The following is a 27,084-nucleotide window of genomic DNA, read 5'->3' on the forward strand; positions in this document are numbered from 1 at the left end:
TGCTACCGCACAGCAAGCAATACCGTTGCACCAAGTCTGGAACCAACAGAATCCTGAACAGCTTTGTCTGAATAGTTTGTCTGGGTAACTATTGGTTAACTATTTAACTATCTGCATTGAACCTTTTTGCACAAACTATTTTGACCCATCACACGCTGTTGCTACTGTTTATTATCTATCCTGTTTCCTAGTCACTTTATCCCTACCTATATGTACATATCTACCTCAATTACCTCGGGTTCACACACCCACCCATGTAGGCACACACACAGGGATACCCCCTTCACTAATCCAATATTTTGCCATGATAAATATGAGTTTTGTCATTTGATGGTGGCCAATTATCCACAAATCACCCATTTTCAATACACCGCTAATTATGATTGAAATAATAATGTGGTCTAGCACATGGTGACCAGATAAACTGCAATCGATTTGGCAAATTAGTAAGAAGTCTGTCAATATCATCACTAGATATAGCAGAACGTGTATTATTCATTCTGTGGTATATAGCACGTCATGCTGCTGCAAGGGACATTGCATACCCTATAGCGTATCTTGTCTCCTTCTTTCATTAATTATAGGTGCGGTTGCGATTTTTATGCGTTTTCTGGGTTTTTAACTAATTATTAACTTGTGCTCTAGCCCGTGACGCGTGGGGAATGGAATCCGCTGCGAGGGAGCTCAAGCGTCCAGGTACACCTCAGAAAATGCGCAGCTCCTCAGACGTGCTTGTGTTGCACGATGCCCCACATAGCGCTGACTAAAGGTGAACGGAGAGCCGTGTTCAATGCTTATTCTTTTAAGATCTTCAGCCGACCAACACCGGGAGACCTGCTTGATGCAAATCTGCTCCGGACACTGCTGTGTCTGCTGAAATGCTCGAATTAACCGGAGTGGATCTGCCTAGCATATTGATACGGTTCAGCTACTGCATGCATCCCGGCGCGGTCTTCTTGCGCCATCATCGACACCTCGGGTGAAACGCGAATAGCCTACCCATTTTATTTCAAAGTCACCGACATTTCTACGAAATAGCGTGGTTTTTGTGCAAATACAGTTTTGATGTTTGTAAAAAGACGCGCATGCGTTGGTCTTGGAATAATTGGACAGCCTGTGACTTAAGTAGGTAGCATTCCTTAAATCCTCCCTCAAAGTCATCTCTCTGATCAAAGTTAGTGATGTGCACTGCTTTGGACCGCGGACGCTGGGGGATTTTTTGTCTTTTCCTCATGGTCGCCATGGTCTGCGGCGCTCAAAGGTGAGATCCAACGGGTGTGATGTCTTGTTTCTGCCTGTCTTGCCTGTCCCTTTGCAGTTTTTTATTAAAAGATTCTGAATCAATACCATATCTGTTTCATTTAGCGCCAACGAGCCTAGCAATATGTCATTTGTGAAAGCGACCGTCGACAAACTGCTGAAGGGGTATGACATTCGTTTGAGGCCTGATTTTGGAGGTAAATACCTTTTTGGTGGTGAAGTCTACCCAATGTTGGCTAATAACTAATAACAAGTCGCATACAGATTCATTTATCGCGCCAGCGAGCTGTCTGATTAAAAAGCCACTGATACCTGTTTTGTATGCAATTTAAAGGTGCCCCTGTGGACGTTGGCATGAGCATAGATATCGCCAGTATCGACATGGTTTCGGAAGTCAACATGGTAAGTAGCCTACAAAATGTTTTTTTAAGGGAGATGTGCCTCGTGCAACACATGTTAGTGTGAGAACACAGAACACGTGATTACGGCTTGGGTAATCTTCTGCATATTTGCGTGTTTCAATACCACTGTCCTCTAGATGTAGTGATAAATCCTCGTATTCTTGTCTTTGCTCTTGTTTGGTTACTAGTATAACGTTTTTCCGTTGACCAAAATGGTTCACTGCATTTCAGCACCAAGGAGAGCTACCGCAATGTGTGAAATCCAATCCATATGCAGAAACTTCCCTGTGGTGTCAGAAACACTAAAGTCAGAAAATTAATGGGGGGGGGGGGGGGGGGGGGGGGTTGGTGATGCACATGGATTTACAAGCGTGTACCTTACAGAATTGTGAGGTGTTACAAATACACATTACGAGCTATGAAACAGGGTGAATTGACGAGGAGGAGACAAAAAAAATGGTGCTTGTTTGCTGCTTTGGCCTCAATGCAGTAATTACATAATGTTGTCAGTGACTCAACAAGGAGGCCCAGAAAAGCCAAATTGTGACGATGAATGTGGGCACTTAGTGTGTGCATATGAGTATTGGCAAGGTGCCAGTGATTGATACAAATTAATTTATGCTTGGATCAACTTGCCTTAAAAAATAATAACAGCAGGCATGACTGTAAAGTCTGTGAGTGTGTGGCAAGGGAGACATTTTTTTCCTACTCAGCTTCCAAGCAAACACTTGGTGTTTGTGGAATGTCGGGTAGTTCAATGTTTTCATGATGCTACAGAAAACTGCAGTCTTTACAGTTGTATTGCTCAGGGAGCTTTGGCATTCCCATTTTGGTTGTAGAACCGTGGTCTGCAGAGATACATTGCCAGTCAAAAGTTTGGACACACCTACTCATTGAAGGGGTTTTCTTTATTTTTTACTATTTTTTAGATTGTAGAATAATAGCGAAGATATCAAAACTATGAAATAACACATATGGAATCATGTAGTAACCAAAATAGTGTTAAACAAATCTAAATATATTTTATATTTGAGATTCTTCAAAGTAGCCACCATTTGCCTTGATGACAGCTTTGCACACTCTTGGTATTCTCTCAACCAGCTTCATGAGGAATGCTTTTCCAAACCATCTCAATTAGGTTGACATACTGGTTATGTACTGGCCATGCAGATTAAGTTTTTTAAATCACAAGTTAACACATACTGTAAATCTTGTCACGAGATAGCGTTACTGTTACTCTGAATAGGACGTACAGTGCATTCGTAAAGTATTCAGACTCCTTGAACCTTTTCCACATTTTGTTACATTACAGCCTTATTCTAATATATATATATATATCTTTTTTTTAATTACCTCATCAATCTAACCACGATACCCCATAATGATAAAGCAAAACATTTTTTTTGAAAATGTAGCAAATGTATATAAAAAAGCTATAATAATACGTTATTACATAAGTCTTTAGACCCGTTGCTATGACACTCAAAATTGAGCTCAGGTGCACCCTGTTTCCTTGATCATCCTTGAGATGTTTCTACAACTTGATTGGAGTCCACCTGTGGTAAATTCAATTGATCGGACATGATTTGAAAAGGCACACACCTGTCTATATAATGTCCCACAGTTGACAGTGCATGTCAGAGCAAAAACCAAGCCATGAGGTCGAAGGAAATGTCGATTGTGTCGAGGCACAGATCTGAGAAGGGGTACCAAACAAATTCTGCAGCATTGAAACTCCCCAAGAACACAGTAGCCTCCATCATTCTTAAATGGACGAAGTTTGGAACCACCAAGACTCTTCTTAGAGCTGGCCGCCCGGCCAAACTGAGCAATTGGGGGAAAAGGGCCTTGGTCAGAGAGGTGACCAAGAACCCGATGGTCACTCTGACAGAGCTCCAGAGTTCCTCTGTAGAGATGGGAGAACCTTCCAGAAGGACAACCATCTCTGCAGCACTCCATCAATCAGTTCCTTTATGGTAGTGTAGCCAGACGGAAGCCACTCCTCAGTAAAAGGCACATGACAGCCCGCTTGGAGCTTGCCAAAAGGCACCTAAAGGACACTCAGACCATGAAAACAAGATTCTCTGGTCTGATGAAACCAAGATTGAACTCTTTGGCCTGAATGCCACGCACCACGTCTGGAGGAACCCAGGCACAGCTCATCACCTGGGCAATGCCATCCCCACGGTGAAGTGCGGTGGCAGCATCATGCTGTGGGGATGTTTTTCAGCGGCAGGGACTGGAAGACTAGTCAGGATTGAGGGAAAGATGAACGGCGCAAATTACAGAGAGATCCTTGATGAAAACCTGCTCCAGAGCGCTCAGGACATCAGACTGGGGCGATGGTTCACCTTCCAACAGGACAACAAACCTAAGCACACAGCCAAGGCAACGCCTGGGACATGCTTAACACCCCGGCCATCCTACAATCTAAACTGGATGCCCTCAATCTCACACAAATTATCAATGAACCTACCAGGTACAACTCCAAATCCGTAAACACGGGCACCCTCATAGATGTCATCCTAACTAATTCGCCCTCCAAATACACCTTTGCTGCTTTCATTCAAGATCTCAGCGATCACTGCCTCATTGCCTGCATCCGTAATGGGTCTGCGACCAAATGACCACCCCTCATCACTGTCAAACGCTCCCTAAAACACTTCTGCAAACAGGCCTTTCTAATTGACCTGGCCGGGATATCCTGGAATGACATTGACCTCATCAAGTCAGTAGATGATGCCTGGCTATTCTTTAAAAGTGCCTTCCTCGCCATCTTAAATAAGCATGCCCCATTAAAAAAATTTAGAACTTGGAATAGATATAGTCATTGGTTCACTCCAGACCTGTCTGCCCTTGACCAGCACAAAAACATCCTGTGGCGTTCTGCATTAGCATCGAATAGCCCCCGTGACATGCAACTTTTCAGGGAAGTTAGGAACAAATATACACAGGCAGTTAGGAAAGCTAAGGCTAGCTTTTTCAAACAGAAATTTGCATCCTGTAGTACTAACTCTTAAACGTTCTGGGTCACTGTAAAGTCCATGGAGAATAAGAGCACCTCCTCCCAGCTGCCCACTGCTCTGAGGCTAGAAAACACTGTCACCACCGATAAAACTACTATAATTGAGAATTTCAATAAGCATTTCTCTACGGCTGGCTATGCTTTCCACCTGGCTACCCCTACCCCGGCCAACTGCCCGGCACCCTCCACAGCAACCGGCCAAAGCCCCCACCATTTCTCCTTCACCAAAATCCAGATAGCTGATGTTCTGAAAGAGCTGCAAAATCTGGACCCTCTCTTTCTAAAATGATCTGCCTAAATTGTTGCAACCCTTATTACTAGCCTGTTCAACCTCTCTTTCGTATCGTCTGAGATTCCCAAAGATTGGAAAGCTGCCGCGGTCATCCCCCTCTTCAAAGGGGGTGACACTCTAGACCCAAACTGCTACAAACCTATATATATCCTACCCTGTCTTTCTAAGGTCTTCGAAAGCCAAGTTAACAAACAGATTACCGACCATTTCGAATCCCACCGTACCTTCTCCGCTATGCAATCCGGTTTCCGAGCTGGACATGGGTGCACCTCAGCCACGCTCAAGGTCCTAAACGACATCAAAACCGCCATCGATAAGAGACATTACTGTGCAGCAGTATTCATCGATCTGGCCAAGACTTTCGACTCTGTCAATCACCACATTCTTATTGGCAGACTCGACAGCCTTGGTTTCTCAAATGATTGCCTCGCCTGGTTTACCAACTACTTCTCTGATTGAGTTCAGTGTGTCAAATCGGAGGGCCAGTTGTTCGGACCTCTGGCAGTCTCTATGGGGGTGCCACAGTGTTCAATCCTTGGGCCGACTCTCTTCTCTGTATACATCAATGATGTTGCTCTTGCTGCTGGTGATTCTCTGATCCACCTCTACGCAGACGACACCATTCTGTATACTTCTGGTCCCTCTTTGGACACTGTGTTAACTAACCTCCAGACGAGCTTCAATGCCATACAACTCTCCTTCCGTGGCCTCCAACTGCTCTTAAACGCAAGTAAAATTAAATGCATGCTATTCACTGCCCGCACCTGCTCGCCTGTCCAGCATCACTACTCTGGACGGCTCTGACTTAGAATACGTGGACAACTACAAATACCTAGGTGTCAGGTTAGACTGTAAACTCTCTTTCCAGACTCACATTAAGCATCTCCAATCCAAAATTAAATATAGAATCGGCTTCCTTATATCGCAACAAAGCATCCTTCACTCATGCTGCCAAACATACCCTCGTAAAACTGACCATCCTACCGATCCTCGACTTCGGTGATGTCATCTATAAAATAGCCTCCAACACTCTACTCAAAAAACTGGACGCAGTCTATCACAGTGCCATCCGTTTTGTCACCAAAGCCCCATACACTACCCACCATTGCGACCAGTACGCTCTTGTTGGTTGGCCCTCGCTTCATACTCGTCGCCAAACCCACTGGCTACAGGTTATCTACAAGTCTCTGCTAGGTAAAGCCCCGCCTTATCTCAGCTCACTGGTCACCATAGCAACACCCACTCGTAGCACGCGCTCCAGCAGGTATATCTCACTGGTCACCCCCAAAGCCAATTCCTCCTTTTGGTCGTCTTTCCTTCCAGTTCTCTGCTGCCCATGACTGGAACGAACTGCAAAAATCTCTGAAGCTGGAGACTCATATCTCCCTCACTAGCTTTAAGCACCAGCTGTCAGAGCAGCTCACAGATCACTGCACCTGTACATAGCCCATCTGTAAACAGTGCATCTATCTACCTACCTCATCCCCATACTGTATTTATTTATTTATCTTGCTCCTTTGCACCCCAGTATCTCTACTTGCACATTCATCTTCTGCACATCTACCATTCCCGTGTTTAATTGCTATATTGTAATTACTTCGCCACCATGGCCTATTTATTGCCTTAACTCCCCTATCTTACCTCATTTGCACTCACTGTATATAGACTTTTTGTTTTCTTTGTTCTACTGTATTATTGACTGTATGTTTTGTTTATTCCATGTGTAACTCTGTGTTGTTGTATGTGTCGAATTGCTATGCTTCATCTTGGCCAGGTCGCAGTTGCAAATAAGAACTTGTTCTCAACTAGCCTACATGGTTAAATAAAGGTGAAAGAAAAAGAAAAAAAGAGAAAAAAAAGAAAAAGAAAAACGCAAGAGTGGTTCCGGGACAAGTCTCTGAATGTCCTTGAGAGGCTCAGCCGGAGCCCGGACTTTAACCTGATCGCACATCTCTGGAGAGACCTGAAAATAGCTGTGCAGCAACGCCCCGCGTCCAACCTTACAGAGCTTCAGAGAAGAATGGGAGAAACTCCCCAAATGCAGGTGTGCCAAGCTTGTAGCGCCATACTCATGAAGACTTGAGGCTGTAATCGCTGCCAAAGGTGCTTCAACAATGTACTGAGTAAAGGGTCTGAATACTTATCTAAATGTGATATTTTCGTTGAAAAAAAATATTTTTGCAAAGAAATGTAAAAACCTGTTTTTTTATTTGCCGCTATGGGTTATTGTGTGTAGATTGATGAGGGAAAAAAACGATTTAATCAATTTTAGAATAAGGCTGGAATGTAACAAAATGTGGGGGAAATGAAGGGGTCTGAATACTTTTCGAATGCACTGTAAATTAGAGTGACGCTATACACACTGGAAATCATGTGTTGGTAACACTTTATAATAACTCCTATAATAAATTAATTATAATAGATTAGTAAATTGTTTATTCATAATTTGTTATTCATTACTCCCAAATTTGTACATGTTAGTAACCTAGTTATTCACACATTATAAACAAACTTTAAAGTATTTAATACTGATTCATAAGATCATTCATGAGATGTTTAATATAGGTCCTTAAACCATTTACTAATCATTAGTTGCATATTTTTGTATGGACTCATCTAAAGTGTGGGCTATTCATACTTTATAAATAGTTTATAAATGTTTGAGTGACCGGTGTAATTTCTCACAAAAAGATGGACATGCCATTGGTAGACATTCCAGCAGTACCTGATGCTCCTTAAGGTCTCAAAATGGCCCCTAGAACATATCAATGGTAACAGAATAAGCACACAACACAGGACATTAAATTAAATATATAGAACATTTTATCCCAAAACAGTCACACTGTTGTAATAGTGTGATGTGTAACTTCAGACACACTATGCTGAGTAAAATAACATTTTTAGTCCAGAAATGCTAACATAAGTGTTTCTTGGCAGTGACTTTTCTACCAAAACCAAAGTGTGGATTGCAGTCACTTGTTAGAGCATTTTAATATCGGTTAACCCAGATCTAAAATATTGCATAATTTGGTCAGCTGCATGACTAAATTCTGGGTCCATATGTGATAGAAATTGGGAGTTCCGGTTTGCGATTGTCGAAATAAAATCAGTGACGAAAACCAAAACACCGGAACTACTGCTGCTCGTTATCCTACGCATTCCATTCTGTCGCAACAGATGAATCGGTTTACACAAGAGATTAAGAGCAGTCTATAGACTGCTTACAAGGTAAGGAAACAAATATCTGAACACATTATTTCACTCGACTATCATATTAAGTTTATAGAGTTACTACCTTTAAAGGTCCAGTAAAGGTGCGTGTGAAAATACATGTAACATTTCTACCTCATCGAGGGAGTCATAACCACCAGTTATCACCAGTTATCACCAGACATCACCAGTTGCACACAAATAGTCTGCAAATCATAACTGTAGGAAAATCTGGTTAGCCAAAAACACTACAATAACTCATGTAAAAAGGCTAGACATTTGTCCAATGTTCATCATTAGTCGGGTCCTGAAGATTCTCATCTCTATAGTTCTTTCAAACACACACATGGTATTCAAAACTGTCTCTCAAACACCCATAATGAAGCAAGGTTTTTTATTGGTGAACATTTTTAGTTCATTAAGGATCATTCCAAAGTAATAGATGTAATAATAGTAATATATCTGTAATGGAATATTATATCTGGTTTCAACACCATTGATCACATATGAACAACAGACTATTTGCACTTTGACATACAAAATGATTATTACTTACTGTAGTATCTGTGTTTCCAGTCATTCAACTGGCTATTGAGTATCAATGACATTGCCTCCATACATTTCTATATTTTTGGTTGTCTGAAACCCATTCATCCAAAGAAATGGGTCCCGTTACTGAGCAGTCAACTACTGAGTTATTTGTGACATCTGATAATAGAGTGCCTGCAGTAGTTTTTCACATGTGAGCTGCCCTTCTGAAATTGCCTTTTATTCTTGCGTATTAAAAGGCTTCATTAAATTATAAATTGGAAGTCACAGGCTTGCACCTGAACAAAGCCTTTTACGTTCATAGCATTCATACATGAGTCATTTCCACATGAGATACTGAATTTGTCAAGAAAATATAGACAGAGTTTGTGGAGTCAATGATGTGCTGTCATCGTGAGCCAAGGTTATGAATTGTTTATTAGGTTGAATTCCGACTGACAAAATCTCCTCTTGGAAGATGGAAGGTGCTTCTTTCTCTGAGCCGGGCCCAGGGGACTTCTGATTGGAAAGCCTAACAGCCTGGACGGGTCATTGATTGTGCCTCTGTGGCCTCTTCCTGGTTTAGCATTTGAATGTGTATGAGACTGGGAAGCTGGAAAGGGTTTTATGCTCTGTCTGATAGAAACATTTGGCATCGGCTCTCCTTGAGAAAGGCCACACCGAAACGTTGGTCATACTGGTCACGACATAAATATCCATCCATAAATTGATTATATACTATAGTACGCCTATTGCTATTTCATTACATGTACTTCGCACCCTGCTTCAGCAACATCACTGTCTCCCAGTAGACTTTTTGGGGGTAAGCACTGCAGTTTTTATGACAAGTTACGTGATACAGCGATTTGGACTGTATTGGATGTTGGCATCTAGAAAGGGTTTTGAATGTACAACTTTGTGTTTTTTTTGCATCACACATCGCAAAACCACACCATAGTTTTGGGTTTTGAGGGTGGTTCCTACGGAATAACTGAGTGGCAGTTACATTTGTATAAGAACCAGTTGCAAAGTTTACAAACAAATGCAGGCGCAGCACCCTGATTGTGGCTTAATTAAAAGGCCAAATTATAGCTCTTCTGGGTTAAGCTAAGAGCTGTGTGATCATCTGTGCTTTTTTGGGACCTGTTCTCATCTGATGGCAGGATCTCTCTTCCCACCCCAACCCCCCTCTCTCAATTTCTCTCCAACTCGCTTTGGCTTGTAATGTTATCAACAGGAAGTTTATTTTGAGATCAGATTATGTGCTGTTGATAATGCAGCTAAATGGCATTTGTTGTATGGTCAGTCACGTCTGTAAAATTGATCAAATACATCTGTGATCTTTCCTGGTTAAATAAAGATTGTGAATAAATACCTGACTTCCACTCGACTACCATACTGTAGCATATTTGCACACACACTTACCCCACCAAACATGCCACCAGGGGTCTTTTTACAGTCCCCAAATCCAGAGCAAATTGAAGAAAGTATACAGTAGTATATAGAGCCATTATTTCACGAAACTCCCTCCCATCTCATATTTCTCAAATTAACAACAAACCTGGTTTTAAAAAACAGATAACGCAACACCTCACGGCACAATGCCTCTCCCTGTCACGCCCTGACCATAGAGAGCCCTTGGATTCTCCATAGTGGTTTAGGTCAGGGTGTGACTAGGGGGGTGTTCTAGAATGTGCATTTCTATGTTGGTGGTTTTGTATGGTTCCCAATTAGAGGCAGCTGGTAATCGTTGCCTCTAATTGGGGATCATATTTAGGAAGCCCTATCTCCCACCTGCTTTGTGGGACATTGTTTGTGTTAGTGGGTTTGGGCACTACGTCTTCACGGTCTTTTTAAGTTTTGTGGTTTTGTCTCTAGTTTCACTCTGTATTAAAAATATGTGGAACTATTGGTCCGCCTTGGTCTGCTCATTTTGAAGTTCGTGACACTCCCCTATTTGACCAGGTACCAGTTTCTTTATACTGTACTGTTTAGGTGTAAACTTTTAAGCTTTTGATGCTTGAAAGGATAGAAACATTTTTTTTTGTAGTTATGAAAATGGACATTGATCAGTCATAAAGGAAGTCCCTCTTAATGAAACTCTCCTTTTCTTCCACTTTTGTCAAATTCTCTGCAGACTTCACACCCCATTAGCTTTTTGTTAAAGCTCCTCAGCTAAGGCCGCTTGACTATCCCTGACGGATGCCAATGTGCTTCTTTGGTCTAACCTAAAGTGAAATACACTTGTGATAGATTAACAAAATAAAAATGTAGAGGAGCAAGACACAGCTGACTAAGATTATGATTTTATTCAAATAGCTGTCACGTCCTGACCATAGTGCTTATGTGTTTTGCTTGTTTTAGTGTTGGTCAGGACGTGAGCTGGGTGGGCATTCTATGTTGTGTGTCTAGTTTGTCTGTTTCTGTGTTCAGCCTAATATGGTTCTCAATCAGAGGCAGCTGTCAAGCGTTGTCCCTGATTGAGAATCATATATAGGTGGCTTGTTTTGTGTTGGGGATTTGTGGGTGGTTATTTCCTGTGTCAGTGTTTGTGCCACACGGGACTGTGACGGTTGGTTTGTTTGTTGTTTTGTATTTTGTCTAGTTTTTGTGTTATTAAATCATGGAAACTTACCACGCTGTACATTGGTCCTCCGATCCTTCTCGCCTCTCCTCGTCCGATGAGGAGGACGAAATAGACTGCCGTTACAATAGCTCTTTGGAAAGACTACATTTTGAACAAAAAAGGACATGCCTTAGAAAATGTGATCAGCAAATGCAAGTGAGCCAATTAACAGCCAAATAATGTTACAGATAAAAGTATATATAGTATGTGAGCTAATTATGGTTTGGAAGAGCAGTTTACACATGCAATAAAATATGTTGAATACGGGTTATTGGGACATCATTAAGAGACTGTAAATGTGTTGATTTTATTATTATAAGGTCGATCGGCTGCTTACTATCTAACCCTAAAAAAAATTGAATGCTCAGCATGTGTACTGTATGTAAGACAATGGGCCAAAATGCATCACAAGTGCCGAATACGAACTAAAATAGATATTTACACATCCATCTTAAAAGCACCCAGCCTAGCCTACATAGACTAGCTAAGTGCAAATGACTTGTATGTTAGCGTTGAGTTCAGATACTCTGTTGATGCCAACAGTGGTACTGTATTATTTTCTTGTAATGCTAGTACTGTTAGTTTGCTACAGTGAGATTCTTCTAAGAGATTGAATGCTAGCCTAAGCAGGACAATTCTGGGCAAAAATTGATTTAAAATGTATTCTTACCAAATATCACAGAGGGGTTTCTGAAAAAAAAATGTAAATGTAAATGTAATGGGTTTCTGATACCCTTGCTTCTTTAACAAATCATACAACCTTGCGGTAACATTGAAATTAGTCCGAAAGGCGGGCTGTATGCTGAGTTAGCGCCCGAACGTGGCAATACCAGAATGATTATACAAGTATATTTCAGGTCAGTGTCTTACTGCTCTCACTCGTACTGACCTTAGTAATCAGACATGCTGTGCTATCAAAGGCAACTGGCTAGTGAACCAGACAACACTGATGTGACATGAGCTGTAGGAGGTTTGCTGTGAGATACCAAGGGTCAGACTCGTATTCTTTCCCTCCTTGAGTTGAGTGGTTGTCTGTGGCAAAATTTCTGCCTGAGCGACCTCGGACATTCATTGAAAAAGGGCTGCTGCATGTGTTCAGGTCTTCGATAGCCTACATTGTTGAATGCCGTCAGGATGTCACACATGATAGTGATGCTTCCCCATGGGGCAGTATACTACAGTAGTAGTAATAGTCAAGGCTGCTTGATTTCTGTTCAGTCAAGAATTAATTTCGAGAGATTAAAGGAGTATTTGATTAAGTTAGTTTGTGTTGGAGACTTCAAATAACGGCCCGTGACGGATGCGATCAAGGGAGAGGTGAGCGGTCTTGTTTTCAGATGATTTGATAGTCTGATTCCTGCAGGATTGTAGCGGCAGAGAGATTTGAGCACTCTTTGCTCTACTTAAGACTTTAAGACTTAGTATTGGGCTGAAATAGCAGGTTGTTCTCACCTTGTGGCTGGTGTGAGATACTGTAATGAATTAGTCCTGGTCTCTTTATCTTTCTCTCTCCCTTCCTCTTCCCTGCACTCTCTCTCTCTACTCTCGCTCCTTGTCCCTCACTCCAACTCCCTTTCTTTTTTCTCTTGGGGCTTTCTTCATTTAACTGTCAGATTTTTCATATTGCGGACTGTACCTAGATTTTTGTGGTTTGTTTGCTGGACATGTGAAGGTCTCGCTTTTACAAGCTTGAGTGACGACAAGTAAAAGTGGTGTTTGTTAGCAACGTGTGAAAGCTCTTTTGTTATCATGGCAACCACAGTGGAATTGCTTTGACTTTGTCTCACAGTCCATATCATTTCAGATATTTGTGTAGATTTGAAAGCGGCAACTCAGTTTCTCAAGGTGAGAGCAGTAGGAGTGCACGGTTAGTACAGCCATGACTCAAAGTGACGGCCACGCTCAACATACTGTAGAACTCTCTCCCAGGCCCCATGGAAGCCCACTTGTGCCAAAATCAATCAACAGCACAGATAGGAATGCAATAATCGCTTTATCGGGGTGTTAATGAAAATGCAGGTGTCGTATGTTGCATTGGTTAGCCAACAATGTGATTATATTGTGTGAGAACTCCTCATAGTAGGCCTAGTTGTTAGTATGAGGAAGCTTACGAACCCCCACTACTCCGCCTGTCATGGCACCTTATGTATCTCCACAGCAGCTCCTGTATTGAGCGCCTTATGAAGCCCTCATAGTGGCTTGTGGTCAGGAGTTATTGATCTGTTTGGGAGATTGATGTGTCCGCCGCCTCCTTAGGATGAGGATTTATGTGATGCTCTGCCGATAGCACTTCATCTCACCAGTGAGAAAGATCAAGGTGTCACGAGTGGGTTCTCAGTTCAAACAACTTAATTTTAACTCAAAATCTGTTGCCCATGCTGCGCCATGATCAGGGGTTCAAGCACTGAGGACGCAGGAGCCCACCTGGATTTGATTGACAATTTTATTTCCCCCCTGGAATAGAGAAACCAAGGCACTGCACAGTGTGGGTGCAGAGGTTTGAGTCCAACTGCCCCCCCAAATTTACTTCAATAGATCCTATGGTGATTTTCCTATAGTCTCTGGTACACCATTTACTGTATATTACTGCAGTAACCACAGTATGAGAGAGTCATGGGGTGTCTGATTAGGTCCTTGTACTCCATAGATTTGATCTCTCTGAAAACAGTGAGGGAGTAGGGCGTCACCAGCACCATAGACTGAGATGACGACAACACAAAGATGTTGTCAGAGAGTCTGTTTCTCCATCTTCTTGTCATTTGACACATTAAAGTTGGGGGGCTCATTGATACGTATTCACAGTAATAGGTGACATTTCCCAGTGCGAGGCAGACTGCTGCAGTGGAACTGCACTCTTTCTTTGTGCTTTCTCACCATTCAGTCCTGGAAATAATGCAGATGAAGAGATGAGTTAAGACATTATTGCGCTAAGAGCTCTGTGAGATTAATTTAAAGCAAGTATTCATTTTATATAATTTTATTTTGAGCCTGAAGCAGAGCAGATGGGGGAATGCTGCGTTTTATCTAATCTGTCCCTTCGGTTCTGTCTGTACTGTGAAGTCCTGTCTTGTACTGCACTGTACTGATACAGTACCATACAGTGCTGGTGCTGTCTATCTGTAGTACAGAACACTGGGCCTTTTTATAAAGCAGTACGAGTGCATTCTGTTCACCATCTTGTTCTGCAGAAGTGTCTTAAGAATTCACAGAATATTAGTGTGAAGGAACTATGAGGGCATCTTGCTGCTTATTTGTAAGCCTTTTTAGTCAACTAATGCATGTTAGAAAGTACTTGTGTTTGGTAGCTAGTGAGAAAATGATAGATTTAGCATTTTCTGAATAAGAGTGAGAGCTAGGATTTCATCACACATAGAGTACACACTGACCGTTTAACATCTAGACCTGACCACCGTTCTAGTGTAATTCCAAACCAGAGTAAGACCCATTAGACTGGAAGTTAATGGTTCCCCATCTGATTAGATGTCAAGAGGCATTTCCTATAAGGAACATCACAGGCACTGCTCAGTCAGTAGGAGCGTGGGATAAAATATGAGGTGGCGCGACAGAGGGCACTCAGGGTTAATGCTTAATGGAATCGTTCTTCCCTGGCCCAAGCCTCTCAGGATATCTGGAAGATAGAAAGTCACGAGAGGAAGACGGTCTGAGACATGCTTTTCTGCTCTATTCACCACCAAGATAATCTCGATGATAGTTTTATTGAATTGTCACTTTCTTACATGTGTATGACTTCATGCACATGGTGTTGGCATGTTCTTGGCATGGAAACAAGGGGAGAGACGGGACTAGAGGAGGGGATGGTTATTGGTCTAGGGGACAGGAAGAGGTTGGTCGTGGGTGGGTGGTGAGGGGGGGTAATTCATTTTGAGTTCCAGTAGACTTTATTTCGGCAATTCATTGAAATTTCAATGAATTTGACACCGTCTCTGGTATGCATACATATCAATTACCTGCAATGCCTGTCTGTTTGTACATTCTAGTACAGACAGTCTTATCCAAGCACTTATAACACAGGCTTCAGTGCACTCAAACAGCAATGTAGTCACACATGGTGACAAAATCTGACAAATTCCTAGTTATGCTGTGCACCCAATTTGCACTCATGTCTCAAAAGGACATAGACATAACTAAAATCTTGATCAATAACTCATTGACAGTAAATGTATGAAAATAAGGCCTAGATTCAATCAGATCAAGCATTAACCTGGCAATAGCCGACACCTGAATAGCTGATGTTTTGGCGTGTAGGCTATATAGAAGTAATGATGCTCAAATTGAAAATCATTGAATAAAAAAACGAGGATTTCTATCAGCCTAATCAAGGTATAGATTACATCTCACATTCCAGTGTTCAAACTTGTAAACAAAGCTGCATGGAATTTATCTTAATGTGATGCCGTGCAGCCAATGGCAATGTGCACTTTAGATAAGCGGCAGAAGCATGTAGATTTGAAAGCTCAAACGCAGTTCCACCACCGCCAAAACAACTGCTATGCTGATGTCGGCTAAAGCGGATCAGATTGAATAGAGCCCTAAGTCTTGGACGACCTTGAAACATAATAACACAGAACATTATACAGGTTTTTAACTGCAACCAGTGCTGACATTTGTCTGTTACACTAAGCAGGTTGGACATTCCTCTGACTTGGTGGGATCTTCAAATTTGATTGAAAGATGAGTCTTGAGTTGTGTCCTGACTTTTCTTCATTGGCACATCCGACAGCAGAAGAAGCTGCAGAGACCTTTGTCAAAAACTTTCCTCAGTGGGACTGAATTACATATCATGTCTGTTTTTGTCAGGGATCCAACCCCGTTTGGATAGTGTCAGCCAAGATGGAGGAATTCCTACCTCAGAATCCTCTTAAGTCAGCTAAATATATCATATGCAAGAGCTCAACAATGGGACTGTTAGGCAGCAAGTCGTTACCAAACTACAGCAGGAATAGTCCTATGCAGCATTTCCACACAAGACACCGGGAACGATAAGAAGAGTATACTATTGATAGAGAAGAATAGATGAATAGATGCAGATGTTTGTAGTCTTTTGAGGGCACTGCACACCATAGTGGAATTTGGTACTTTTGTGTTTGTGTGTTGGTTCGCTTACTTGTGTGTGCAGCCATGCATGCACGCATGAGTGAACACTGCAATGACGCCCAGCTAAATCTGAAGCAAGTCTGCTCTCATGCAATGAACACCATTCATCCAATGAATATCTGCAGATCCAGTTGCCAGCAACTTTTTTTCATCATGATTGCCAAAAGCCGCAGAAGTTTTGACAGTAACTAGGCTGGGAGGGAGGACTGCGCCACCATCTCTACCCCTCTCCTCCCACCCTCTCTTCCTATCCCTCTATCCTGTGATGTCTGCACCCGTAGATGGGCATGGATTGGGAGGAATTAGGTCACGAAGAAGCACACTGCAGAGAGGATAGCGTGGTGCCGACGTGCGTAGGAGAGAGCCCGTGTTGTCGTCCGCGGTGCGGTGAAATATGGAGAGGAGTAGAGGAGCACTCACTTGTCTGCCTATCACACATCAACAAAGGAAATGGGGGTGAGAGGAAACATGCCAAGGGCATCGCCTGCTCCTGTTTCCCTTCCTGTGTGAGTGTCTGAGAGTGAGTGTGCGTGTGACTGTGTGTTTACAGTGCAGCAGCGGGCGCTCTGCTTTAGCGCTCTCATATGCATAACGGTATTCCACTCACGTTTAAGACTTTCTGCTGTGGAAATGCTGAGGTGCCAGAGTGATGATGGGAAAGCGGGCGTCGAGAGGAACAGCTGTTTCTAATAATAGGCTCCAAGGAAAGTGTTTATCCCCAATGAGGGACAGAGCTGCAACGCCCCCTTCCTCTCCTCCTCCGTTTCTCTGTTCCCAGCCTTGAGGCAGCAGTTCTCACTTAAAGCTATGTCATCCCAAGTTTATGTTGCTCACTAACAGTTCCTGTGGATTTCTAATTCCCCTATCTGTTATTTATTGGTTTGCATGTAAGGTACAGTAAGAGGCTTGTAGCTGTACTTTCCAGGTTTATGTAATCATACCTGTGTTATGATGGTGATAAAGCGAGCATTATACATCTCTGAGTCCCTGACACTATACAGCAATTAATTTTCAAATCAACTATGTTATGTTCATTTTTTATTTCTTGCTCACATCTTAAAGGCCCAGTGCAGTCAACATTCAGTTTTACCTGTGTTTAATATCCTATTGTACAACAGCTGATGAAACTAAGACTATAAACATGTTAAAAATGTGATCAGTGTTATTTCCTCATAGAAAATACAATCTGCACAGGACCTTCTCATCAGCTGTTTTTGCAAGGGTGGCGTTTTGGCTTGCCTGGTGACATTACCAGGCGTTAAGTTAGTTAATATACCAATAACAAAGCAAGTTCCAAAATGATTTTCAATAACAGCTAGTTCCCCTCCCCACTCAAACCACTCCCAGACAGTCATAGCAAAATTCTTGCTTGATAAGTAGTTTTTTGTTAAAAAGCTATTTTTGTTACTTTTCGACAATGTTAATTGAAACCTGTTACAGTAAAGTACTTAATTGATACCCAGAAATGATTTGATACTGATATACAAACGGCAGCATTGGGCCTTTAATCATGCACATTTGAGTGAGATAGCCTGTATTTAATTTATTATATGGTTATATGAATCCAATATGAGATTGATGAGTATGATCAGGACCCCCTCAATTGAAGGATGGTTCCATATTCTGGGTAATAGTGAAAATAATTACTGTAACATCTGCATTCTAGAAGCAGTTATCTCTGACACCTGGTGGAGGGTTGACAGGTACAGATCTCTTGGCCCTGATCATACACATCAATCTCATATTGCATTCATCATGTTGTCTCTTTCAACTGTCTGAAGAAACTACTTTTAATTACCAGTGCAGTCTAAGCCCAAGCAGTAGACATGCTTTAAAGCAGACACATTATTTAGTGTGTTCGTATTGTAAAACATTTAGTTTGTCCATGAATAACCAACAAATTGTTCCTTCATAATTGAATAAAATATGAAAATGTAACTCCAATAAGCTTTTTTCCCAGAAAGTTTATTTCCCTGAAGTATGTTCTGAAATGCATGTATAAGCATCTTCTCAAACTGCAACGAATACTGGAAAGCTTGAACGCTGTGAGTGGAATCTTAACTGCAGTTTTGCAACCCAGGTTAGATTGATAGAAACCCGAGTGATGCAACTCTCCCCTGCCAGCCCTCAGAGAATGTTACCAGCAGGTAAGTGAAGCATTTTGAAGTGTGTTTCATCAAAATGCCTGCAATGTTTTTTGGATGGCTGATATAAATGATATCCATTCATTGTTAATTCTTAGTTTTTGGTTGGCCCTGTTCCTGCTGTCCCGTCAACAGCAAATCTTCAAATTGGGAAAAGATGCCGCAGTGCTGTCACTAAGATCAAACCGCAGCAGCGGCTTAAAAATAGCCACATTTAAGACGGGCCCAGAAAAGAGCCCTGGGGAACACCTCACTTGACCTTTGATAAAAAATCTAAAGAGAGCTAATTGAACATTAGATAGCGTATTCAATCCTGCCAGATGGCATTTATTGTATACTGTATATAACAAAGAACTTTGAAATGTACCGTCATGTTAGTTGAAATGTACCGTCATCTCTTTCCCACAGTATGTTTTACTTTTTGGTCCTCTCTTTATTTGTTACTCCCTCTGGAATTTCACACTGGTGCAAACGCTGGGTAAATCTGGCACACCATTTTCAATATCAACGCAGTACCAAATTACAACAAACACAGTTAAGGTCTTTCTCATTAAGCTGGTTTGCTGGCACGTCTTTTTCTCAATAACCTTGAGTGATCTTGAAGACCTTGTGCACCTTGGCAACCGTCTCTGTCGCCTAATGATCGGCTCTGTTATTGTTATTCCCCACCCTCCTCTCACTCTCTCACACTGCGATACACACCACTCGATATGCAAGGGAAGATACCCTCTGATATCGGACAGAGTGTTTATGGCAGAGCCAAAATGTTAGCCCTTCACGTTGCACCTCAGGTTTATTGACACATCATCCTTCTTCTCTCTCATCAGTAACTTCCCAATGACTTATCCAAACTAGCTTGAAACCCGACTGAATGTTCAAACTTAGCCATTGATAGTCAGAACAATAGCTCATGACGGCATTACGCTCATTATGCGCGTGCATGTAGCTGTTATAAGTATAAATGTAAACCCGAGAGAACAACAGAACAGAGTAAAAAGGTAAAAGAGGCAAATGTTCAGATTGACGTTTGGGGTGCTGATGCAAGGGTAGAGAGAACGGGGAGAGTTTGAGGGCAGGACTGGACGGAGGGCGTGACAGGAGTGACAGTGGGGCAGGTGATGGAGGTAGAGTACTGTAGCTGCTCAGCCTCTCCAAGGAGCAGAGGAGCGAGCGATAGTCGACTGTTTGCTGCGCTTAATAAGAACTGACGTTACACAACAGAATCCACCTCAGCAGTATGTGGCCTTATTGCAGAGTCTGTGGTTGCCATTTTTAAAAAGGTGCGCACTGTGTGGGAGACTGCAGTGCATCCCCGACTGACAGCAGAGACTCAGTCTGGAGCATTGGTAACACACTCACACATATACAGTGGGGAGAACAAGTATTTGATACACTGCCGATTTTGCAGGTTTTCCTACTTACAAAGCATGTAGAGGGCTGTCATTTTTATCATAGTTACACTTCAAATGTGAGAGACGGAATCTAAAGCAAAAATCCAGAAAATCACATTGTATGATTTTTAACTAATTAATTTGCATTTTATTGCATGACATAAGTATTTGATACATCAGAAAAGCAGAACTTAATATTTGGTACAGAAACCTTTGTTTGCAATTACAGAGATCATACGTTTCCTGTAGTTCTTGACCAGGTTTGCACACACTGCAGCAGGGATTTTGGCCCACTCCTCCATACAGACCTTCTCCAGATCCTTCAGGTTTCGGGGCTGTGCTTTGTAAGTAGGAAAACCTGCAAAATCGGCAGTGTATCAAATACTTGTTCTCCCCACTGTACATTTAGTCATACAATCATCCAGGTAGTCATACACAGAGACAACCCAACCAGACAACACACAAAGGACATACAGTACATTCAGAAAGTATTCAGACCCCTTGACTTTTTCCACATTTTGTTATGTTACAGCCTTATTTTAAAATGAATTCAATTGTTTTTTTTCTCATCAATCAACACACAATACCCATAATAACAAAGCAATGTTTTAGAAATTGTTGCAAATGTACAAAAATAAAATAAACGTATTTACATAAGTAGTCATACCCTTTGCTATGAGACTAGAAATTGAGCTCAGATGCATCCTTTCTCCATTGCTCATCCTTGAGATGTTTTTACAACTTTATTGGAGTCCATCTGTGCTAAATTCAATTGATTGGACATGATTTGGAAAGGCACACACCTGTCTATATAAGGTCCCACAGTTGACAGTGCATGTCAGAGCAAAAACCAAGCCACGAGGTCGAAGGAATTGTCCGTAGAGCTCCGAGACAGGATTGTGTCGAGCACAGATCTGCGGAAGGGTACCAAAAAATGTCTGCAGCATTTAAGGTCCCCAAGAACACAGTGGCCTCATTTCTAAACGGAATACGTTTGGAACCACCACCCGCCAAATTGAGCAATCCAGGGAGAAAGGCCATCCGATAGTGACTCTGACAGAGCTCCAGAGTTCCTCTGTGGAGATGGTATAACTTTCCAGTTCTACTATCTCTGCAGCACTGCACCAAAAAGGCCTTTATGGTAGAGTGGCCAGACGGAAGCCACTCCTCAGTAAAAGGCACATGACAGCCCGCTTGGAGTTTGCTAAAATGCACCTAGACTGTCAGACCATGAAAAACAAGATTCTCGGGTCTGATGAAACCAAGATTTGACCTCTTTTACCTGAATGCCAAGCGTCGTCTGGAGGAAACCTGGCACCATCCCTACGGTGAAGCATGGTGGTGGCAGCATCATGCTGTGGGGATGTTTTTCAGAGGCAGGGACTGGGAGACTAGTCAGGATCGTGGGAAAGATGAACGGAGCAAAGTACAGAGAGATCCTTGAGAGGATCTACAGTGAAGAATGGGAGAAACTCTCCAAATACAGGTGTGCCAAGGTTGTAGCGTCATACCCAAGAAGTCTCGATTTAATCGCTGCCAAAGTTGCTTCAACAAAGTACTGAGTAAAGGGTCTGAATACTTATGTAAATGTAATAATTCAGTTTTTTATTTTCAATACATTATAGGTTTTTGCTTTGTCATTAGGGGTGTTGTGTGTAGATTGATGAGGAAAAAACAAACAAATTAATCCATTTTAAAATAAGGCTGTAACGTAACAAAATGTGGAAAAAGTCAAGGGGTCTGAATACTTTCCAAAGGCACTGTACATACCCACACACTGTGCCACAGCCAACAGGTACACTGTGAACACTCCAACAACAGAGAGCTAATCCCTCCCATAAACACTATACACCATGTACTTTCCTATTGTGTGCCTAATCATCCCACCCTTTCCTCTTCTTCATCTTCCACCCCCCTAGGATTACACCATCACTATGTACTTCCAGCAGTCCTGGAGGGACAAACGCTTATCCTACACAGGGATTCCCCTCAACCTGACACTGGACAACAGGGTGGCAGACTCGCTCTGGGTCCCTGACACCTACTTCATCAACGATAAGAAGTCCTTTGTGCACGGGGTTACAGTGAAGAACAGAATGATCCGACTCCATCCTGACGGAACTGTGCTCTACGGCCTCAGGTGAGTGTGTGTGCATCAGCGTTATGTGTTCTTGGGCTCCTATGTCAGCGTTTTTGTTTGAGGTGTGTGTTTGTGCGTGTGTCTTTGTCTTAGTGTCTGTGTCTGTGTGTGACTGGTGGCTGGTTGAAAAACATGCAACCATAGCTCCTACACAACATATCTTAGTGTGTGGGTGCTGCAACTCTACTGCAGAAAAATGGGCAAGGAAACCCTCCATTCCTCAAAGCCCTCTCAAACAGCCGTTGCACTTTCTCCTCTGCCTCTGGAGCGTGAGAGGAAGACCCAGGTGGTGAATTATTTATGGAGCCGCGCTCCCCTGCAGTCCGGAGCACAGCAGCAGTGTAGCCTCGTACTCTACATGCTCCCCTCCTCGCCTCTGCAGGGCTGAGCCGTGCTGAAGCCAGTCTTACCGAGCTAACGAAGGGAATTGAAGGGCAGCCACTGTCAATAATGACAGTGGAGATCAGAGGGATTCAGCGCTTTGGTGGGGGGGGGGGTGATGACTTGACAGTTTTTCTAGTTAGATATACTTTTTTGGAGCTACGAGGCAGAACTGTAGGGTTGGTAGGGAAGATCCAATACATGTTCAGTCGGGGGGCATTTCTTGTAATCATGCCCGTGCTGACGATGGATGTGGATTCTGTCAAACGTGCTCTTTTGAGGGGGTTTGTTCAAGCCAAAAGGTGTAGTTTGATTGGGAAGGCATTTGTGTTGTTTTGTTTTCGTTATCCAGCAGTACCCCGGACCATCAGGGTTGCATTAAAGTAGTCCTGCTCTACCCAATCACTGACATTAATTGATCAATTAAGTGTGAGGGAGAAAGGAAAACCAGTGGACACTGAGGCCTTTGAGGACAGGAGTTATTCACCCTCTGCTATAGCTAGTTAACTGACTGAGTTAAAGGCTAGCTGGTAGTTCTGGGAGATAACATCTGTCTCAAAGATTCAAGCAAGATTAGATCACCACAATAATCTGACTCAGATTGACCTCATCTGTTGAAAAGACACTAGGGGGTGTGATCTGAGTCACGGAACCAATGTGAACGTCGACTGGATTCAAACCTGTGTTGACAGCGAGATGGGCCCATCACAAAAAGGACAGTGTTAAGTCTGTGATCTAGCCATTAGTTCTGAAAGCTAACATCTGGCGCCAACATCTGTCTTCGGGTCTCGGGGTAGGTTACATCACGGCAGAAGCTAATGACAACAAGGCAATCAAGCCCATTAGCTACGTTAGCATTAGTTGCTGTGACTGCACTCGACGTCTACATTAAGGAAGTTTGTGATGACTTGTTAGATGACTTGTTAGGTTAATTAGGGCTGAGGGGGAGTGCACATTTGTGGCCTGCTGGAGGTCATTTTGCAGGGCGCTGGCAGTGCACCTCCTTGCACAAAGGCGGAGGTAGCGGTCCTGCTCCTGGGTTGTTGCCCTCCTACGGCCTCCTCCACGTCTCCTGACGTACTGGCCTGTCTCCTGGTAGCACCTCCATGCTCTGGACCCTACGCTGACAGACACAGCAAACCTTTTTGCCACAGCTCGCATTGATGTGCCATCCTGGATGAACTGCACTACCTGAGCCACTTGTGTGGGTTGTAGACTCCGTCTCATGCTACCACTAGAGTGAGAGCACCGCCAGCATTCAAAAGTGACCAAAACATCAGCCAGGAAGCATAGGAACTGATAAGTGGTCTGTGGTCACAACCTGCAGAATCACTCCTTTTTTGGGGGTGTCTTGCTAATTGCCTATAATTTCCACCTTTTGTCTATTCCATTTGCACAACAGCATGTGAAATTTATTGTCAATCAGTGTTGCTTCCTAAGTGGACAGTTTGATTTCACAGAAGTGTGATTGACTTGGAGTTACATTGTGTTGTTTAAGTGTTCCCTTTATTTTTTTGAGCAGTGTACATGGAATGTTAGATAAACTTCTCCTTAATGTAACCGCTGTGTCAGATTTCTAAAAAACTTTACAGAAAAAGCACAACATGCAATAATCTGAGTACGGCGCTCAGACACAAAAACAAGCCATACAGGTACACGCCATGTTGTGGAGTCAACAGAAGTCAGAAATAGCATTAGAAATATTCACTTACCTTTGATGATCTTCATCAGAATGCACTCCCAGGAATCACAGTTCCACAATAAATGTTTGTTTTGTTCGATAAAGTCCATAATTTATGTCCAAATACCTCCTTTTTGTTCGCGCATTTAGTTCAAAAATCCAAATTCATGACGCGCAGGCCAGGCGAAAAGTCCAAAAATTCCATTACAGTTCGTAGAAACATGTCAAACGATGTATAGAATCAATCTTTAGGATGTTTTTAACATAAATCTTCAATAATGTTTCAACCGGAGAATTCCTTTGTCTTTAAAAACGAAAAGGAACTTCTCACGGGGGCACGCCTGAGTGAGCTCATGGCACTCTGCAGACACCTGGTTGAAACAGCTCTCATTCCCTCATCCTTCACAGTAGAAGCCTGAAAGAAGGTTCTAAAGACTGTTGACATCTAGTGGAAGCATTAGGTAGTGCAATATTGCCCCATAGACACTGTATATTGGATAGGCAAACCTACAAACCTCAGATTTTCCACTTCCTGGTTGGATTTCTTCTCAGGTTTTTGCCTGCCGTATGAGTTCTGTTATACTCACAGACATCATTCAAACAGTTTTAGAAACTTTAGAGTGTTTTCTATCCATATCTGTTAATAATATGCATATCTTAGTTTACTCTGAGCACCTTATTCATCCAAGCTACTCAATACTGCCCCCAGCCATAAGAAGTTAAGCCTTCCTTAGTCCTTTAAAAGGCTCATTTAAAGGTAGACTGATCAACATGACATCATCCTACACAGCAGGACAGATTGCCACTATTGGCTCTTCCCAGTTTGGGCATGCCCACATACTGATAGTCTTGGCAGATGTGTATTCTGTTGTTATTGACGTCTGTAAGCAGGAAGTAGCCCCTCTGTGCATGATGACGTCTTATTGCCTTGTGTAACTTTAACAAATCCTATTGATTGACATTTCAAGCTAGCCTACTGTAGAAAACCACATTAGCTTGGTTTGAGTTGAGTGGTCTGCCTGTTGCTTGAGCAGCAGTGGCCTGGGTACTGGCTGGCACAGGCCTGTGGAGACATTCATTAGCGATAGCCATGCCTCTCAGGAGGATCAGGTGATTCACCCTGCTGGCGCCAGCAGCTCCAGTCTGCCTCAACCATACGCTGCTCTCCCCAGGATCACTACCAGGAAAACCTGCTCCGCTCGCCTCTCATCTCCAGTCCCCATCTCTTTTGTCTCTCTAAAAGGTAAATGGTGCCCAGTGCATCCAGTTATCCAGTGGTACTGTACTGAAGTGTAGATCCCGTGTTGGTACCAGTTTCGAGTTACAGTAACTAATAATGCTTCAGCATCATAGTTCTCCCCATGTCCCTGACCACTGCCATAATAATTTGTTCGTAAACAATATTTCTTTGTTATGGCTCTGTCATTTCCTAGGACACTTTATACGTACAGTGTATTTGGAAAGTATTCAGACTCCTTGACTTTCTCCACACATTCTTATGTTACAGCCTTATTCTAAAATTGATTAAATTAATTAATTTCCAAATCAATCTACACGCAATACTGACAAAGCAAAAAAAATACTGTTTTTTAGACATTTTTGCAAATTTATGAAGAAAAAAAGAAGTTATTTACGTAAGTTTTCAGACCCTTTGCTATGAGACTAGAAATTGAGCTCAGGTGCATCCTGTTTCCATTGATCATCCTTGAGATGTTTCTACAACTTGATTAGAATCCACCTGTGGTAAATTCAATTGGCTGGACATGATTTGGAAAGGCACACACCTGTCTATATAAGGTCCCACAGTTGACAGTGCATGTCAGAGCAAAAACCAAGCCATGAGGTTGAAGGAATTGTCCGTAGAGCTCAGAGACAGGATTGTGTCGAGGCACAGATCTGGGGAAGAGTACCACAACATTTCTACAGCATTTAAGTTCCCCAAGAACACAGTAGCCTCCATCATCCTTAAATGGAAGAAGTTTGGAACCATCAAGACTATTCCTAGAGCTGGCTGCCTGGCCAAACTGAGCAATCGGGGGAGAAGGGCCTTGGTCAGGGAGGTGACCAAGAACCCGATGGTCACTCTGACAGAGCTCCAGAGTTCCTCTGTGGAGATGGGAGAACCTTCCAGAAGGAGAACCATCTCTGCAGCACTCCACCAATCAGGCATTTATGGTAGAGTGATTAGACAGAAGTCACTTCTCAGTAAAAGGCACATGACAGCCTGCTTGGAGTGACACCCTACAGTGAAGCATGGTGGTGGCAGCATCATGCTATGGGGATGTTTTTCAGTAGCAGGGACTAGGAGACTAGTCAGGATGGAGAAAAGTACAGAAAGATCCTTGATGAAACCTGCTCCAGAGCTCTCAGGACCTCAGACTGGGGTGAAGGTTCACCTTCCAACAAGACAACGACCAAAAGCACTCAGCCAAGACAATTCTCTGAATGTCCTTGAGTGGCCCAGCCAGAGCCCGGACTTGAATCCGATCGAACATCTCTGGAGAGACCTGAAAATAGGTGTGTAACGATGCTCCCCATCCAACCTGACAGAGCTTGAGATGATCTGCAGAGAAAATCTGCAGAGAACTCCCCAAATACAGGTGTGCCAAGCTTGTAGCATCATACCCAAGAAGACTCTAGACTGTAATTGCTGCCAAAAGTGCTTCAGCAACGAACTGAGTAAAGGGTTTGAATACTTATGTAAATGTAATATTTCAGTTTGTTATTTTGTAATACATTTGCAAAATAAAAAATAAAAACTGTTTTTGTTTTGTCATTATGGGGTATTGTGTTTAGATTAATGTGGGGGAAAAACTATTTAATCAATTTTAGAATAAGGCTGTAATGTTACAAAATGTGGAAAAAGTCAAGGGGTCTGATTACACTGTAC

At 42.6% G+C, this 27,084-nt stretch overlaps 1 protein-coding gene across 1 annotated transcript in view; it reads left to right on the top strand.

Moving 5' to 3' along the window:
• Positions 1-513: 513 nt before the first annotated feature.
• The window catches only part of LOC129813019 (gamma-aminobutyric acid receptor subunit beta-1-like), a 75,983-nt gene continuing 49,412 nt past the window's right edge, over positions 514-27,084 (top strand). Inside the window, exons 1-4 of the mRNA XM_055865137.1 lie at positions 514-1,261; positions 1,366-1,457; positions 1,595-1,662; positions 21,912-22,132. Of these exons, the coding sequence (XP_055721112.1) occupies positions 1,182-1,261; positions 1,366-1,457; positions 1,595-1,662; positions 21,912-22,132 (461 nt within the window). The 5' untranslated portion in view covers positions 514-1,181. The remainder of the gene's footprint in view (positions 1,262-1,365; positions 1,458-1,594; positions 1,663-21,911; positions 22,133-27,084) is intronic.

The sequence above is a fragment of the Salvelinus fontinalis genome, chromosome 16 (genome assembly GCF_029448725.1).
Source record: "Salvelinus fontinalis isolate EN_2023a chromosome 16, ASM2944872v1, whole genome shotgun sequence".
Classification (NCBI taxonomy): Eukaryota; Metazoa; Chordata; class Actinopteri; order Salmoniformes; family Salmonidae; genus Salvelinus; species Salvelinus fontinalis.